This window comes from Netta rufina (assembly GCF_964035555.1).
Source record: "Netta rufina genome assembly, chromosome: 1".
Taxonomy (NCBI): Eukaryota; Metazoa; Chordata; class Aves; order Anseriformes; family Anatidae; genus Netta; species Netta rufina.
In genome coordinates, this window is record NC_140123.1 from 200,335,433 (window position 1) to 200,355,393 (window position 19,961).

The 19,961-nt window shown below is 39.4% G+C and overlaps 1 protein-coding gene across 1 annotated transcript in view; it reads right to left on the reverse strand.

Annotated features, from left to right (window-relative positions):
* Positions 1 to 5,117: 5,117 nt before the first annotated feature.
* Positions 5,118 to 19,961, reverse strand: part of CDC123 (cell division cycle 123) — a 35,239-nt gene continuing 20,395 nt past the window's right edge. Inside the window, exons 9-13 of the mRNA XM_084306381.1 lie at positions 18,698 to 18,820; positions 14,966 to 14,994; positions 9,540 to 9,668; positions 7,557 to 7,694; positions 5,118 to 6,851 (exon numbers count right to left, since the gene is read on the reverse strand). Coding sequence (XP_084162507.1) covers positions 6,825 to 6,851; positions 7,557 to 7,694; positions 9,540 to 9,668; positions 14,966 to 14,994; positions 18,698 to 18,820 — 446 coding nt within the window. The 3' untranslated portion in view covers positions 5,118 to 6,824. The remainder of the gene's footprint in view (positions 6,852 to 7,556; positions 7,695 to 9,539; positions 9,669 to 14,965; positions 14,995 to 18,697; positions 18,821 to 19,961) is intronic.

Genomic DNA, 19,961 nt, shown 5'->3' on the forward strand with positions numbered 1-19,961 from the left:
TCCCTGGAGGTCTTTAAAAGACGTTGAGATGTAGAGCTTAGTGATGTGGTTTAGTGGAGGACTGGTTCGTGTTAGGTCAGAGCTTGGACTAGGTGACCTTGGAGGTCTCTTCCACCCTAGATGATTCTGTGATGAAGATGTTAGGGAGCAACCTGGGCAAACTGCTAGGCAGGAATTGGGGAGGGAGAGGGAAGAGGAGGCTCATTTACAGATTGCTGAGGTATTTGAGATGTCAGACAGTCAGAAATCCACAACTCTTCCTCAATGGCTAATTCCATAAATAAACCTCGCATGCTCTGAGACTGAAGGAGGAGTCATCAATCACTTCTTAGAGCCAGGTGGGCCTGAGTGGTGCAAAAGCAACAATTAACGCTCATTATCGCTTGGTTTCAGGTCTTCTTAGGGGAAAAGGTTATCAGCAGCACATCAAAAGCGTCCAGATTAACCAAAGTTCTTTGAGTCACGTATTTCTGACAAACCTCAAGGTCATTGAAAGAGGTTCAAGAAACACAACAAACACAGAGCATCATCACACATGATTTTCTGTAATTAAAAATTACCAGCAAATTATACTAATGCCTTCTTCTTTTGTTCCTTACTGGGGATATTTATGCTTCAAAGAACACCAAATGCTGCAAGGCGATTAGCAAACCCTTTGAGACAGAGGCCTTCCAACGTGGCACCGTCTTCCTTTTTGCTCACCTGCTCCCGATCTGCAGCTCCCCTCCAAATGAGCCTCTCCCCCTTTCCCAGGTGTATGTGAGAACAAAAGATACCAGATGAGTTTTCTTCCCCTTGCTGTGAGGTTAAAGAGAAAACCTATCTGCAGGCAATCCCAATCCATCAGCAAGCCCACCAGGTCGTTTCGCAGCTCACTGATGCCAATCAAATGGTTTCTATGAGAGAATAACTGCTGTTCCCTGACACTGCTGCACTGCTTGGTGTCGATCGTTGCCTCCTAGAGAGGGAGAAAACCCAAATCCAACCCCAGTGCTAGAGCTGAACTCACCCTCCTCTTCACCTCCGTGCTCTGAGCAGGGCTGGACCACTGTGTCTCCAAAGGAGATGGTGGTGGCCACGTGCAGATGAAGAACACCGAGGACATCCAGATGAAATAAAGCACGGGTACAACTGGGAAAGGACACGCGGCAGCCACAGAGGGGATGTGAATTCCCAGGGAGGGTTGTCTCACTGGGTAAGGCTGAAATTTGCACCAAGTTTTGAAAAAGCATGGCGAGGATGGGTCTCAAGTAAAATCAAGCATAAGGCAATACGATTCCTGCAGGGTTCACCAAATTCAACATGTAGCTTACTTTAGGGCTGGGAATAAGGTATTTTTTCTGAGGTCTCTCCCTGCTCGTCTTTGCCACACACAGCCAGTTTCTTTTAGAAGCAACATGGAGCTCAGCACCACTTTCCTTATTGAAGGATCCAGATTTTGTCTTTCCTACCAAGCCGCGTTTCCTCGTGATAATGATCTTCCCTCCCTCTGGCCACTCTCCAATGATCGACATATTTCTCGAAATATCACTCCTAAAATTGGACGCTGCAGCACACCAGCGCCAAACCAAGCAACATAACCGCATTTCTTACATGTCCTTCTGCTAGCCCACAATGACACCTGCCTTCTTCCTCCCCCAACAGCTTATTATCGCCTTGCGTTTAATGGTCCCTCCTGTAACTCACCCACTCCCCCCGTCCTGCTGCTCGCGCAATTTCCACATTTCGTATCCAAACACCTGCTATCTCCTTCAAAGGACAGCACTTTGCACTCACCTTTAATTTCTTCCTAGTGATTTCAGGACATTTTTTTTCCTGGGTATTATGGCCATTTCCAAGTCTGATAAAACCACCTGAATTCCTGCATGTATTCTCAAGTTGCTGACAAACGCAGATTTTTATATGGGCTACTTACTTCACCACTCAAGTCACTAATGAAGATACAGAAAGATGCAGACCGTACTAGAAGAATACTCTGACTACATACCAATAACTATTCCAAGTGTAGTTTTTCTTCCTACCACATTGTGATAATTTAGTCTATTTCCTCCTTTTGATTGTAAAAAGAAAGTGAGGCAAAGAAAACATTGCTTGCATCAGTTTTCTCCAAATCATTCAGTTTTTTCTCCATCCCCTCATCATTCCACACTTAATCACGTGCCTTTCCTTCCCATTTCTGTTGTTTCATTTTGATTGATCCTTAGAAGTCCTTGCTATGCATTTTTTTTCTTCACATTAGGAGATTGCGAAGAAAATAGGAGATTCCTCTTTCTGCTTCTTTTCCTCCTTTCCCAAAAGCATTCAACACTGACTCTGCAGACACTTCCCCTTGAATTACCTCTGACTTCAAGATCACTTCTAATAAGCCCGAATGCAATCCAAAACAGCTGACCCTAGTACAACACCCTCCCATCTTCTGAGATGCAAGTTCTGTTCTCTTAGAAAAAAAAAATAATAATAATAAATCCATTAACTCTTTGTCTTTCCAGGTCTTCCCATGTTACTTCCCCAACAGATACAGGAATGGCAAATACCCCCCATTTCCTTCAGACTTCATTTGTCAACCCGATGTCTAAAGTCCCCATTTGACTTCTTTTTTTTTCTTTAGTTAGTCTATCCTAATAACAAGGGCACGGCTTCTGCTTTTCCTGTTGTGGGAACATCTACCTCCCCAAGCTTTGTACACATGGACACCCTTGCTCTTCAGCATCATGGCTCAGTATCAATCCTTCCTGAACAAACCACATCTCTCTATTCCAGTTCTCTGGTTTGTCTCCCAAAGTCTCTGCTATATGCCCATCAACCAGAGTTTTGAGGTATACCCACACTGAGTTCCTCTTGTGCATTATCCATGCAGGTGTAAAGACATTTTAGCCAAACATGTTGCTTCATTCTCTCTCCTGAAAAGAGCCTCAGGCCATTGAAGTATTTATTTACATCAATGAAGTGCAACAATCTGAAATTGAGTTTCATGCCAGAACCAGAGTCAAGAGCTAGAAGTCATCACCTGGAGACAATAACCCACACTCAGAGATCCTGGGTCACACAAGACAGACACCAAAATGTTAAGCCCTACTCTAGTATCTGAATGTGAGCCCTGAAGACTAGAAATAAAAGGTACTGCTTGTTTTTTCTCATGGCAGAAATGCTGTTTTAAAGAATCAGAAGTCTCTCATGAACGTTAGTTGTAGCGAGCATGCTCCCACGGAGAAAGATTGTGAGAAGTCACCATTTTTGACAAACCAACCTTTCCCCACAACCTGCCAAAATACAGTGCTGGAAAAGCCTCACCAGTTACTGAGAGGGCCCTAGAGCAGTCAAAACACTCTCAGGACCCAGGTAGCACATTGCTACAATAGGCAGGACATTGGAATAAAGCAAGTCTTAAAAAAATAAAATAAATAAAATTAAATTAAAAAAGGAAACTTAGTGCAGTGCTAATCTATTATTACAAAAATCTATGATCACACATTACTGCTTAAGGACTCTGTACCTTTACAAAAGCTGCAGGTCTGCATAAAATAAGCCAGTTATGGCCGCAAATCTTATTTTAATTTATACAATTTCAGGATGGCTGCAAGTTCAAGGAGACTTTATCTTTACAATATCTTAATTTGAATGTGATGATCTCTATAAATTCCACATCCTGGTAAACCTCTGTTATTAAGACTTAAACCTCCAAACAGCAGCATTACCAAGAATTTGTCATGAATCAAATGTTCTATGGTCTGTCTCTGTATTATACTTTTAAGGCCCATCTTCTCTAGACCAAAGATACGATTTTTAACACAACCTTATTGGCTGAAGTCCCAGATTTGCTGTCCAAACACAAACTGAATAGCGTAACTCTGACCTCTGAGGTTAAAGTTTTTACTAGATACCAGGCTGATTTGTGTATCAGTATTCCCTGGCAGGTAGCCTGTTTTCTTCTCCAGCTGGCCAACACTTCAGAATCCAGATGGTTTGTAAGAGCTAAGCTAACTCCAGTGTGCACAAAGGTACCAGGAAATCTTTTTATGCCATTTGTGTCCCACCATTACCCATCTCCATGCTACCATCGATCTACTTTGGAACCCCTTCCTCTGGCAATGGTCTCTTGAACATCTTTAGTCTAGTAGTCTACACTGCTTAAATGGACACCTGAACTGTGTCTGACGTGGTGCCTTTCCTCTAGTCAGCATGGCACCCTGGACATCAGCTACTTGCAAGCATGTAAGAATGAGATTTATGAAATTTCTAGGTAAGACTGTCGGATGCAGTTATGAGGGTTAACAAACCACATAGTCTGACCAGAATCTAAGAAGTGCTATTCATTTTACTGAAGCTCAGAGCTGGGGAACAAATTACACCCCTATTTTTAGGATTCTTTGCTGATCTTATAGACCACCACTCAAAGTTAAATCAGATCGTCTAAGAGTAAGGAAACAAGTGGACACAGTTTTTTAATTTCAGGTCAGTATTATCCATGCTGCTGCTTATTCTAATCTTAACTTTCACCCAAATATTGCATTGGTAGGTCAGGAAGATGAGGACAAAATTGGAAAAGAAGAGCCAAAGGAGCACAAATAAAATGGACAGTCCACAGCCCAGAAGTACATGAGCATTACACCAAATCCTTAACTAAGCATGCTAATAACTACTGCTTAGGGGGTCACTGGAATCCTGATCCCCATTATCCATCTGAGAGATCGAACATTGCAACCACTGACCATGAGATAATGAAGACATCTTTGATATTCGTGGCAGAGCTGCAATCCAAGAACAGACTCACTGCAGTTGAGCCACTAGACATAGCCAGACCTTTTTTTTAAGAGGATGGCATTTGGCAAGCATCCAATATGTACACAGAGATCACATGCTACCTCCCTCTAAAGCTCTCTGTTTGCCATCTAGGTTAGATTACAAATATCTTTAAATAATGTTTTAGGCATATGACTAAAAATGGACAGTATTTAGTTAGCCCTTACTCAGCGAATGGTGATCATATCACTGAATCACAGAAACAACGGTTTGTTCAACTGCAGTTTTGTATTTTGAAATTTCTGTATGATGGCTAGAGGCAAAAATTGACTTTATTATGACCTGAAATAGAATTAAAAGTTTCACATATTTTCCATTTAAAACTGATATAACACATTATTAATGTAGCAACGTTGGCTTCCTCATCTCCCCAAGAGGAACACATTTAATTATTTTCACAGACCAAAAGGTCATACGGGATGAGAATTCTCGTAGAAGAGCAATCTTTGATCTAGCAGACAACAACAAAACTGGTAACCAGAAGACAAAGAAAGAAGCAAAGTAAATATTGAGTATATGTTTAAATTATGAAGATATCATATTTTGGGAAACCCAGTTATGTAGAACAGATATTTTTATAGTTAGGGACTTTCTGTAACAGGACCTAAAGAGGTTATGGCCAGGAAGGAGTAACTTCAAAACAAAGAGTAAAGCTTTTTATTATTATTATTATTAAGTTCCTGCCTGATTTAGAAACAATCTGACAAGGGTTTCGAAACCTTCTGGCAAGGGTGGAAAAAAAAAAAAAAAAATCATCCAAAGTCCCACGGTATGACAGGATTATGTATAGCCCAGCCCTGAGTTAATGTCCATTTAATTTATGTACAAAAAGCTACGGAGGAGATTCCACTGCTTCAGAAGGAAAGGGAAAGGCAGATTCTGTACTCAAGACTCCAGAAGTTGTAACCTGTGATATTTAATAATTGTATTTGGTAGAACTGGATCCTTAATCTGCATAATCTTTAAGTAAAGTTCATTGAAAACTGAAGCTAGAGACAGTAAGAAATGATTTAACATCTAAGTGCAGATTTAGCATCTAAGAACAGATTGTAACTGAGTGCCACATCAATTTGCCAGCAAAAATGAGGCAAAGAAAAACTTTATACACACACAAAGCATCACATAACTGGTTCAAAATAGGAACCGATTTCCAGGGGCTGCGAGCACCTCTAAATTTCCTTTCATTTCAGTTGGGCACACGTAAATTACTGATGCCACACAAACACCTATATCCAGAAGTCAATTGATTCTTAGTCCAAAACTGAACGCCCCTCCAAAAAAAATTACAGAAAATCAGTAACAAGAGCTTCTGTTTCCCCAAACTTAGTCAAACTTCCTTTTATGCAAAGAACATGAAGTACCAAATAAATACAGAATTTAAGAGCTAAGAGAGTAATCGTATTCTTCAGAAACTCAGAGACTTAATACAAAAGAAAGAAAACTGAGTCCACATATAAAAATCATGGGTTGATGATATGCTTAAGTATTTATATTAAAGCCAAAGCTGATGTCTGATATGTAATCATGTTAAAAACAAGTTCCAAGAAAGCTTTAGTATGAAAACAAAATTAAATTTGATGAAGTTTAACAAATTTCATAGCTTTAGCTGCAGTGTGAAAACATTACTTTACTTGAAATCTGGAGAATTCTTGATGTTTTAACTGCACAAGAATTAAATATTGTCATATTTATCAGAGTCCGACAGCATACTTGAGTGGCATCAGTTTTCACATTAGGAGATGAGAAGGCATTCAGTCATGCTCAGATTGTTGCTTGCTTGCATCACCATATAATTGCATTAAACGTGGATTCCAAGGAAAACTCACCCTAAACCCCCAGGTTTCCATGAAAAAGCCTTTCTACACTGTTAAATAACCCAACATACACAAAGAATGAACAGCTCTTCAGTTCCTTCAGTGACTATAAAAAGAAGATTTTCTTTAAATTGATAGCTTAATAGTTATGCTAAATATAACTTTTGCCCCATTTCTTCTTTGTAATTCATTGTAATGCTTCTTGATACCTCAGTCATCATCTTGCTGATTTCGTTTCTGTCAAGAGAACAGAAGAGTTCATAATGTTAGGACACATTTATATGAAACAGGAGTGCTAGTAAACCACAAGTGTTTCCAGATTCATTGGATATCAGACAATGACCGTGTTTCTAAGCCATTTTTGAATGGCAAGAGGTAATGTTTCCAGCAAATACATCAACCCTTTCCCTCATCCTAAACTACTGGATTGCATTTACAGTAAAGAATAAGATTTGTCCCACACATTAACCAACAGAAGCCAGTAATCAAGATGAAGGTAACTTGCCCTCACTTCCCCAGCTTAAAAAGATGTCAAGTTTTCATGTCACTGTTATCGAAGGAACAAAGAAATAGAAGATATTAGAAAAGCACTAACTTTTTAATGCTTCTAAGAACTTTTTAATTTCAGCTCTTCAAAAAATACATTCCCATTTAGACTAATTTGTATTTACATTGCTTCCCTGAAGATAAAATTAAATGAAGTAAGATCAAAATGAGAGAGTGCTCTTAATCACTAAAGAAATATGTATATATGTATAAAATATACACATAAATATATATAAACAAACAAACAAAAACAACAGTACTTTGTATCATGGCTTCATATATGTTACAGGTACGTATGTAATCTATGCTAATTACAAAAGCACAATTCCAGGCACCTAGTTATATGTTGCCATTTCACAGAGATGAAAGGTGAGAATTTTTTTCAGTACTTCTTACCAGTTTAAGAAAGTCAATTAATTTGTGAACATCCTCTCCTGTAGAAAGGTCCACGAAATCTTTTGGCAGTCGGTAACTCAGGTATGGACTAGGCTGGACAGTTACTTGACTGTTCGTACAGCGGAAAACTGGATAGTCCTTTGGAAAAGATAATGGATACCATAAAAACAGTGCCTGAGAGTATAACCAGTAAAATCATTTGAACTCCTCCCATTGTCTGAATCACCTTGCCAAAGAGCTTGTTTAGCTCTCATTCAGCTAAACCTGCACTTTCTAACAACTGGTTATTTTTTCATGAAAAACTCTGCCCACTTAAGAACAATAATTTAAAAGTTATCAACAGTCAAATAAACGCATTAATTTCCTCACTTCAAAATGTCTACAGAGTACTGATTGTTAATGTGTTTAATACATATACACATTTACAATGCCTCCATAGTAATGGAGCTATCAGGGAATTTAGGCACTACAATCTGTGTGAGATACGTGGATAAATATTTACAATAACATCCCTAAGCCCGTCTTCACAGGTTCCTTCTCTAAACCCATATTTGCAAATATAGCCTTATCAGAATTATGATTTAAGCTTTCTGACATATTTTTGCCTTTTGTGAATATATTGCTCTACAGAATACCCAGACATATCTCTCAATTCTCACACCAGGCTTTAGGTAACTTGAGATAATTTTCTCTTCAACATACTGCACATTAAATATGCTCTAGACATGCAACCTAATTGGCAATTACACGTCGATAAGTAACTTCATTTTAAGAGACAGACGTTCGGTAACTTTACAACAGATCCTGTGATTCAATTTAGGCTGAAGGATGAAGGCAAGTCATTCTACTTGACGTACAGGCTTACACCAGAGAAATTATGTAAAGCACCTGGCACGCAGAAAAATAGATCCAAAATTCAGGTGTCCCATGGACAAGTTGAGAATTGGGAATGTGCTTTTAACAAAGGAGGCAGGTTTTAGCAGAAAGGTTCAGTAAATGAATTTTCATACAGCAATAGCCAGACCATGACACTAAGAAAATAGCATGAAGAGAAACCTGCATAGCAGTTTATTTCCCTTTCAACGTATTACGAAAATGGTGATGGAATCACAGCAAAGCCCAAATGTTAAAAATAAGCTCTATATAGCATGATACTTCAGATACTCTTAATGCAGTTTAAGAGCTAGAAACTAAAGAAAAGCCCTATTTGACTAGCCATCTCTCCTCAGACAAACAGCAAGTGCTTCACAAGATCAGGTAACACTACTTTACATCTCCTATCCAGCCATCCAAGGACTTGTTAAGATGCAAGGACTCAGTCTCAGTCACACAAGGAGGGAAAAGTTGGAGTAGAAATAAATGAAGACTATGCCTCCCTCTCAGTATTAATGGGAAGTTATTTGTTTTTAAAGAGGCAGCTTGGAACAGGGATAGAAAAGACCTGCTCTGCAAGTCGATGGAGTTCAATCAGAGGACAATGTTTCTTCCCTGAGGGCATTCAGTATGAGAGGCAGAAGTTAAGCTTCTTTTGCCTCCCACCAAACGCAAATCTGGAACTCAGGGAGAGTTTCTATGATGAGTATCAGAAACAAAGCAAAACTTTAAGTGATTATACAGAAAAGTAACAGATTTTAAGAAGAAATTGAGAAGAATGGGAAGAAATTTAAGATGCATCAAAGATGTATAGAAGCAAGTTTGGGGCATCATCTTCAATTGAAGTCAGAACTGCAATACGGACTTGTATGTTTTGAACTACAAATTCCCTTGTAGGCATCTAAAACTAGCAGGTAATATTTGTTGAGATTATCTACCACCTAAAAAGATAGATCAATTCTTCTTACAGAGTTTACATTTCAAGAGTCAAGGACATCCATTTACTTCAATGGAATTTGCATCCCAATTTGATCATAAAAAAAAAAAAGCAGCAGAGGCCATAATGCCTTTTGGATTCACTCGCCAGCCTTCCTCACAGCACAGCCGTACCTGTTCTGTTGCTTCCTCTTCACTCTGGTCACCTTTCAGATTTCTCCCAGAGGTCAGTTCGTCCCACGTGAACAGCAGCGAATCTGTTACTTCTCCAAATGGGTTAAAATCTATTAGCCAAATCTTTCCCTGCAATGCAACAACAGAAGAATTAAAACAAGCCGTAAAATTTTAAACAAAACCAGAACACACACACACACACACACATTTCTTCTACTGTAGTATGCCTGATCTTTACAGACAAAAAAAAAAAAGTGTCAAAATCAAAATCACCTGTTCTAACACAAAAAGTATTCTAATGTACTTTACATTAGACCAATAGTTTTAAAACATAGAAAGCTTTGAATTAATATATATATTTATTATTATTACTGTTTTAGGCAGAAAATTAGTCAGAGCTCAAATAAACTGAATTCCCTTCTACACAAGATGCAGTTGTACACAAGGATGAGAGCACAGAAGATTTGCTATGGTCCTCCATGACTCACAGACAGCATGAATAAAGAAGGGAAAAAAAAAAAAGAAATAGAAAAGAGGGATTTTGCATCCATTAAGAGCTACCTCAGCACCTCTGTACTCTCAGAAGGGATTGTTAAACAACAGAGCACAGTCTGCAAAATGCTAGTGGAGATCATGAAAGCTGCACAGATATAGATTTAAAAAATAAAATAGTATCTCAAATGCATTTTTAATATAGCTGTCACTAGTAGCCCAGACTTTCTCTTGCCTTGTCTTTAATATATTAATGTGCCAAACAATTTTAGTAGTATGCACTGAGAGCATGCCTATTTACAGCTGAAAAATGAAAGCAGGGAGACTAACACGACTTATTAAAGGTAACAGAAGTCTGCCAGGGGCAAGGAAGAGCTTGAATTCCTTGAGTCATCTCGAGATACAACCCCCAGCACACTGCCTTCTTTTCTTACCCAAGAAAGTGTCATCTATTCTAACAAAACAAATACTTTATGATCAATTATAATGAAATATGAATACAACTGGTAGTAAGAACTAGCAAAACAAGCATCACATCTGGAAGAAATCAGATCTATCAAATACAGAGAGAAAAAGTTTGTTGTAACATCTGGTACTGAAGGGTTTTATTGTGTTTAGTGAAGACCGATTGGAATTGGAAACCAAACCCGAAACTGTGTAGCTACTGAAAGATTATTTTGCTTTTTCTCTCCCTCGTTCCTAAAGGATCTTCCTTCTCTGAGCAGCTTCCTATTTTGATACAAACTGCACGTACCTTTAATGATTTACACTAGAGCCATCTGTTTTCTAACTTACAAAGATCCCTTTGAAGCCTTCAGTCAGAGTAACATGGAGACTTCCTCTCCCACCCACACTGCCTCAACCACCCTCACAGGCACTGCAGAGTGGGAACCAAGTAGAAACCCACCCAACAGCAGAGAACAGAAATGCTAGAGGCTAAAAGCAGCCTGCCATCCTCTGCACAGTTACTAATGCAGGTGGGGGGAGTCCCAGGCAGACGAAAGCAGCGATGTTTCCTGTGGACAGGAACCGTGCCAGCACAGTGACCTGTGACCATGGGGTTTGCACGCAGACTGTCACAGGTCTCACTCCCTCCGGGAAGATGAATGGGGTACAGCTGTCCCAAAATGAGTTTCAGGAAGCAAATACACTGCAACGGTGCTACCCAAAGCAGACAGCTGCAAAAGAAACGGCAAACTGCAGGGACATGGACCTGCTTCTTATTTTTGGAGGGGTGAGGAAGCACAAATCTGCTAAACTGCAACACCTCTGAACCAAAATTGACACCGTCAGTGCAGACAGCAAACAGGGCCAAGCTCTGCTATCATTTTCCCTCTCTGTTCCTGCCTGAAACACCGTCACAAATTCTCATTATAAGCAATGTTTTACTTTTGCTAATGGGGACATCTTGTTAGCTCCAAGGCACTGGGAGGAGGAATCTGAAATTTAGATTCATGCTATCGTACTAGAAAAACAAGCTAATGAACCAATTTAATCACAGGCAGAGGCAACGGCTGGCAAAGTTCATTGTGCAGTTCAGAGAATCTTTCCTTGCATCAGAAATGTTTACACTTCATAAAGGACTTCCTTATGAAAGACTTTCACAGAGACTCTTCCTCACCCCAAATACATGAAATTGTTGGTGCTGTGTTTTTCTTTTTTAAATAGAAATTCAAGGTCGTTTCTCTAGGGAAGAGATGTACTGTAGAAAAAAAAAAATGAAAATTGGTTTGAGACACTACTGAAAGCAACATCTGTTTTTTGTGAGCACCCAAGCAGTATTTCCCTTTCTGCAGACAGCAGCACTCCATCCACAACACCAATTGCCTCCTCGAGACTGTCTTAAATCTCTGCTGAGCTCCAGTAGTAGCAAACTGATGAAAAGTGGCAAACAAAATAAATATCTCATCTCAGGCCTTGTTAAAAGGGAATGTATACAACTCTGGGTTGGTAACCAAACCATCTTTTCTTCAGATTAAATACTCATTCAAGTCTTCTCTGCAATTCTGTTATTTAAATGTTGTTTAAGATGACATGCACTGTGTATCTGAAAAGCAGGAGTAAAGCTATTTATCTGCTGCCTTCTTACATTAGTAATCTTTGTCATGGGGACACAGAAATGCACAAGCCAGAGAAGCAAAGTTGTGCATACCTGGAGGGAGAAAAAAACATGTATTACGTGAGATTTTTTTCTCTCATCCTAAAACAGGAACCACTAGATTTACCATACCATGACACCTTCATGCTTTGTTTTACTGAAGCATTAAGCAGCACGCTGCTGAAAGGAAGTGCTTATGACAGAGACTGTTTAAAGGAAGTTAAAAGATAGATAAAACGCAAACCAAACTGTTACATTTCCCTAACTCCAGCTGCACCTTCATGCACGGTGACAATGCTCTAGAGCAGAGCCGCTAGCACTAGTTTGCATCTTAACAAGAAGAGTTGTGAACTAGGAGCGGTCTGGAGCCACTTATTTTGCTTTTCCTCGTCTTAATACAGTAACTTGTCTTGGACATGGTTACAAGGTGTAAGACTTGTAAGAGATAAGAAAAGGAGCAACAGCAGAGCTGAGTCTCAGGCTTCTCAGCTGTTGCACAACGATGCATGCTGCTAGCAGAAAAAAAGAAAGGTATCCAAATGAAGAGAGGCCGCTGGTCTTGCATTATGACTTCTTCAGGGCTAGGTTTCCAGCTCACTGGGCTTTGAAGACTGCATGATGGTTTTTCTTCCTTGAAAGATGACTGGTCTGCGAAGCCAGGTGCTAGCTCAGACGTGCTTGGTGAAGAGAGTGTAACAGGAGAGGCAGCCAGAGAAAAAGTTGTTCTCAATAGGGCAACTATCCTATGCCATCCTCTGACACAATGAGCTGGCCTTGTGGCAGAGCACTCTGCAGCCTCTCGAGTAACTAAAGAAAGCATGTGGAGGGGTTTGCTCTCTTCCACAACTACAGCAAAGAACAAGCTTGTCCAAGCTGAATATTTAGGGTTGAAAGAATTTAAAATAAGCAGACATTGGACATTTCTCTGATTCTGTAGGTGAGGTTGCCATGCAACCAGCCCAAAGAAGAGCATGGGCTCTGGAAATTAATCAGACCCAGCAACACTCAATATTCTTTTGCTGCCTGTAACTCGCACACAAAGGGAGCAATGAATAATACAGTTGCAAACCACAAAAGCATGTGTGAAAGGAGGAAGACTTGACACACGGGGCTATCTGGCAGTTTACAAGACCTGAGCGTAAAAGGCGCCAAGAGATAGCTACAAACAGATATATTTTATCCTGACACATGAAGAAACACTGTTCATTTGAGATCACACAGGCTGAAACCTTTTACTTGAATAATCTGTCTTCATGCTTCAGCTGTGAAGCAGAGTACCCAAAAGCAGAACTTGGTTAGATGCTAAAGCATTGATTCTCATTTTGGCTGACAGCATCCTAAAGTTTGATGATTTGAGTCCAGGCAGGTAGATTTCATTGCCACTCAGCATGGCTGTTTTCAGCCTGCAGCCTGATTTTAGGTACTTACATGAAAAGCTGTGCTGAGTAACAATACGGTAGTTACTTTTCACATGACATATTCTTATTTTCTTTCTGTTTTGCAAACAATGGCATGACTTACTATTACACTATTAAAAAATACCCCAAGCAACATTCAAAGTCATAATCAGGACTTACTAAAAATACTCCTAACTGACCTCAAAGACTCTTCTCAATCCCTTACCTGTACACAAGGCAAACAATGAGACTTTAAAAAGTATATAACATTTGCTGTCATCATTTTCTGCATTTCCAGATAAGGATTTGGAAATAAATTTCAGCTAAAACAAATATTTAATTCTCAGGTATTAATGTTATTCCCAAAATCAGGTACTGAAACTTAAGGCTATATAATGCATTTTTTGGTTGTGGTTGTTTTTAAGATATGTGTGTGTGTGTGTGTGTGTGTGTGTGTGTGTGCGCGCGCTTTAGAGCACAGTTCATATGACCTACTCCTCCATCGACATTAGGAAAGGTGCAGGTGATTAATGCAGCTATCAGCATGCAAAGTTAGGGTGGGACTTTTCTCCCTGCTCTGTCACTATCCAGATGTTCAGGGTTCCAATTTGTTGAGCACTCAGAACCACGGCTGGAATAATTTGAGAAGAAAAAAAATTAGCTTCCATCTGCCTCAAACCAAGCGCACAACACTCATACTTTTATAGTGATCATCCCTTTGTAACCTAGAGGAAGAGTTATTTGCCGACCTCTGAAGGACAGTCTGAAGAAATGATTAGCTTGGATCAGTTCAGGTGCTATAGGGCTGACCACATGACAAAACACTAAAGAAATCATTTTTGGAAGAAAAAGTGGTAAGAATCTCCTGCATTTTTTTAGTGAGCAAAACATCCTCCTTTTCCCTTAATTTTTGAAATATCCCAGTTATTCTGGCTGAGTGTTCACATACATTTCTGACAAAAGCACCTACAGCAGGCACTACACAGAGGGAGCCTTAATAACAAGTACTGCTTCACTACAACTGTTTAGTGATATTGTACAATATTAAGTATCTATCTTAAAAGAAAACTCAATTGCCTTCAGTAGAAGGCAATTCAGACAGAATTGCAGCTGAAGCCAAAGGTATGTTCTTTAAAACAGATTACTTGTCTGGAAGAAGATATTTACTAAATAATTACATCACTGGCACAGACATACTTGCACCCCTAATCCTATCATTCTCTTACCGTTGACAGCAGAGAACATTGAAAAGGAACTGGGAAAGAGAATGATAGAACTAGGTAATGGGTTTTGACGTTTCTTGTTTTTACTTTTTTTGCCAGGACCACTTCTAGGAAGATGAAGCTATTATTTGCTTCATCTCTGTAATGTTTCAGGTGCAGTTTCCACAGAATAAACAATTCAATACCAAGGACATACATAATCTGTTGTTCACTTACCCTGCTGTCTCTGTAGACATCAAAAACAACTGAAAAAGAGAAATACATATGTTAATCTTTAAAGATATACAATTCCACAGAAGATGTCTAAAATTAAACAGATACTTGTGTACACGGCACAATCTGCAAAGTCAATACATCCACAGAACTGCGTGCCAGAATTAGGTTCATTTCCAAGAGGAAGTTGAAAAATTTCAAGAACTACTGTTAATGCACTGACAGCGCGTCTGCCAGGCTTTTCCATTTAATTCTGGTTTGTTCTGCTGATTTTTCCCCCAACGGAGAACATTTGATAAACTCTTAGCACCAAGAGAGGCTTATCTTCTGCATTACTGCTGTTTGTTTTGCAGCAGGACTGAGAAATTTCAAGGAAAGATCAAGACTCCATTATGCCAGACGTGGCACAAACATGTAATAAGAGAAAGTTCCTGCTTCAGAGAGATTAGGAATTCAGCAGATAAGACAAACAGGTTGTAGGAAGGCAGAAGTCAGTGGGCACGCTGAAGATGAGGTGGCCCTGAAATGGCTATATTTAAAATAAAACAGAGCAGATACTGCAGATAGATACTGCACACCTACTGATTATCAACAGCTCTTTCAAAGAGACTCTGCTGCTCAGTGATTTAAGTCGAGCTGTCTTGCGTTGTTACATTGTTGTCCGTCCCATTGCTTAATTAAGCAGAAGTCTTTGTGGATGTATCTACCTATTAGCTTCTGTACTGTATGGTTAAACAAATCTTTGTCTTTCCATTCAGCTACAGAAAACAGAGAAGCATTCAGGCATGACCACTTGCAGAAATTGTACCAGTAGCAGGGAAAAAAAAAAAAAAGCCAAATTTAGAAAAAACTCAGACAAAGCTATACTGTCACTTCCTTCGCTAATAAGGGAGGGAATAGTTCAGCTAACTAAGAGATTTCCCAATCCATGAGATATAAACTAAACTCAGGATATGACTGCAGAGCACTTGAGCCTCAGCAGCTCCTCAGGAAGCTGCTTGTCAATAGCAGACACGTTGATTGATCACATCCACACACGTAAAGCTACTCTGTAGCTTAACCTACTGTTTTGTGTGAAGTTGGCTGCGCTAAGGGCAAACCACAAGTCCGAGCTAAAGCCAATCACGTAACTGTTTTTTGGCCATATGGCCTAGAAATCCACACAGCTTTTTGCACAAGCTCGGTTATGTCAACTTGAAGTGATGCTGTAGGATTAATTGCTGTGATTTTCTCACTAAGACAAGCCCTCGGTGGCTAAGTCACCGATGCAAAGAAAAGCACAGCAACCCTAGATTTCTTCCCCAGCTGTTCAGCTGAACTTGTTGCTTTGCCACACACTCTCATTAGCCATATTTCACTAATGGAAAAACTCTCATTTCAGCTTTATGGCTGAACGATGGCTGTCAGCTTGGGGCGAGCCTATGGCAGCAGTGAACGTTAATCACCAAGGCTGACCACATTTAGTGGGATTTACATCCCCATTAAGACTGACTGCACGTTGGTGACTCATTCAGGACTTTCACAAACAGTAAACAGAGAGGAAAACTTGAGCTGTGTCCCTCTTCAAGGAACACTTCAGAACAGGCATGTTGTGTGCCAGTGAGACTGTACCTGCAGCTGCTCAAAACTGAGGGTAAGCTAAGGCTTGACCCTACAGCAAGCATCAATACCTCTGTAGGATTGGTTTTAGTGGGCTCTTATGAGAGGATTTTAAAGGGTTCTATCACCATTTAGAAGTATTTAAAAAGCACTCGCCCATCTGTTATCTTACTGCTCTGACTCCGCAGTGCTTCAGCTGCTCTGACTCAACTCTTCCATCTGGAGATGCTACCAGACCAACTGGAAAAAGCAGAGCAAACAGCTCTGAAAGCCTCAACGAAGCAAGAAGTCAGGGAAAGAGCTGTAATACCTTTCCTTTTAAAAGCAAACAAACAAGTAAACCCAGATTTTCATTGTTAACAACACATATGCTACCAGACAGTGGATCAAGGAAGACACCAGGGGATGAATGAAGGTATGGGGGATAAAAAGAGGGCAGAAAATGTGTTCTGCATGGCATTTCTCTGCAGAAGGACAGGTCACTCATTTAGTGCCCAAGACTAAAAGGTTAACAAACCTCCATCCCAGTAGGTGACCCTGAAACCTCTTTTCCCCAGAAGGTAATTCAGATGGCACAGTTTTACTTTGCACAGGACAACACTTCAGATCTTTCAGTTCACTAGGCAGCCATTTCAGAGCCTAAATCTAGGCGTCTATTTCTAAAAATAGTGCCCTGAATTCTTATCTATCAGTTGATTACATACGAGCTGAAATTATGTTGGAACACAGAGGAAAATTAAAACAGTAATCAGAACGTCAGATCTGTGTGATTGATTTTACTTCAAAATGTTAGGGCTAAAGATCTGTTAAATTAGTATACTAATTGTACGTATTATGTCCAAACTGAAATAAAGGAACTGCGCAGAGACAAATTTTTAAGAGTGTTTTAAGAATGTCAGTAAAACAGACTGGCATGAGAAGGTATCCTTTCTAAAAAAGTCCAAACAGATCTATTTGACTGTCCTGGTTACTCGGCAAAATAGTTTACCATGCTCAAAACTTACAGGTCGGGTGGTCAAAGCTTTATGAAAGACAATACAACTGACAGACAATTCTTATGTTTATGCATTTTATTAAACCGAGGGGTGATTCATGCCAGATCAATTTAAATTCTTTCATCATATTTTTCACCAGTCCTGATCACACATCATGACAAAAACATTATCTTATTCTCACTAAACCATGTCAGGAAACTATTTCCAATAAAATTTGTAAAGGACTCTACATAAGAACTGAAACAATTTACTTTGGCTGCTCAGGTGTAGTAGAATCTCATCAAATACAATTCAAAAGTTTGAGCAGATAAAGTTCTGTACATCAATATTCTAGAAGTCTGTTTGATTTCTTGAAAAGAAACTTCAAATCCTTTCCTTGGAAAATACAACAATAATAAAGCAGCAAACATCTTTAAAACATTTTTTCTTACTTTTCCTTCTTATTTAATGTCTTGTTAGGTATTTCTTACCCATTACTCAGACTTTGATTTTTTCTTATTTAAAAACAAGTATAAGGGGGAAATACCTTCAAAAACAAACAAAAAAGCCAACAAGCAAAAAGACAAATGAACAAAAAACACATTATGTCCTCTGACAGGGATCTTTCACTCCTTTTTTGTGTTTTTCTGAAAAGCTTGAACCTTTTCCTTCAGGGTTTTTTGTTCTCAGTTCTATGGTCAGGCAAGAACAACTCCACTCTGAATGTACGCTGTAGCCACTAGAGATATAATACTCTCCCAAGTCAAAAAGAACCAAGCCCTGTGAGATCAATAGCTATAATGAGAGAGATGCACATCCACAGACTTAAAATATTGGGGATATCATTTCTTATTGACATGTACCACTTTTTCCTTTGTTTTCCAGCAGTGAACTGAAGTTTAGCACACTGCAACTTGGTGCACCGTGGAGGAAACAAGCCTGGCTCAGCAGGGGGACAGGACAACAGGTCTCACTTCTATAGAGGTAGTCCTGCAAGCCCTTGCAATTACAAACCTCCCAGTATCCTGCAAAGTAACTTCAAAAAGGTAGACTCTTCATTTTTAAGTCTTTGTAACCACGAATGCAGTGTCTTCTTAAAAACCTTTATAAACGCCCTTCTTCCCTGCCCATGTCCCCATAATCGAAGTGTTAAGATACTTACAGTCTTCATCCAAGAATTTATACTGTATGTGTTTCTTGAAAAACTCCTGTATTGATCGACAGATCTCCTCACACTGCGTAGAGATATGATCATAGTATTGCGTGTAGTCCCTCTGTGATATACCTGTCAAAAATTTTAGTAGATTATGAAGAGCTTTAGATGTGAAAACAAACTAACAAACAGAAAAAACCCACCCCACAAACAGTCAAAACACAATTGTCCCAAGTTTTAACCATTAACAGTGACTTGCTGTTTGGCTTTATTCTCCAGTACTCGAAACACTGTCATTGTGACCTTTCTCCTTGAACAGTTCTGCCCTACATTTTGTGAGTCTCATTTTATATGTACACGCTTTGACTATTTTAAGAGAATTTCAGGAGGAATCTTTGCCCGAGTTTAAGTTTCCAGTAGTTGTCCTGTCTTTTCAGTTTTATTCACCCTAGTTACTCTGGTCAAAAACCTTTTCTGTTCAGCACATCAATTGTAGAAACCAGAGTTTGGAACCATAAAATGAAAGGAGGAGAGGCCAGGTTTGCACATTAGCAAAGATGATAGAACTGAGTGTACCATAAAGATTCTCATTTAAACTATTTATTAAGCGTGGAATAGAGTGTACCTGTTTGAAAAGACACAAGAGGTGAAGCCTTAAATCCTAGAATCAACAGACTGGCATACAGCTTAATATCTTTGCCCTCCCTCACTGAGGGCTTTCTTGCATCTGACATTAGGTAAACTATTCCAATTACATCACAAGTGTTTCATTTCAGACAGTCAGACATATGTTTGTCTACAACACAATAGTTCAAGTTGACATCAACAGGATTATACACTTGCATCTTAAATGACATAAGTTCTTGTACAGGATATGTCAACATAAGCCACTGCAATATCCTGCTGGACAAACGTCAGATCAAGACCTACACCATCACTGGAGAATGAGTAATGTATGCTATTCATGGAGGAAAAAAAGCCAGAAGTCCCCACGGAAGATGTATCAACGACAGCAGTTCACTATTTTAACCATACACAAAGCACAGAGATCAAGTTGTACTGTAGGACAACACTGATTTCCTTCTGAGATCTGCCCTTTAAAGAAGTTTGTATACAGCAAACTTTATGAAGTCAGTGGAACTTTGAATTATTAATATCACTGCAAAGCTTAACTCAGGCCTAAAAACAAACAAAAATCAAAAAAAAAACAAGAGATGGTGGCATCTCAGGGGATGCAGATGTCTAACTGGAAAAGCATTCACTACACTCTGCA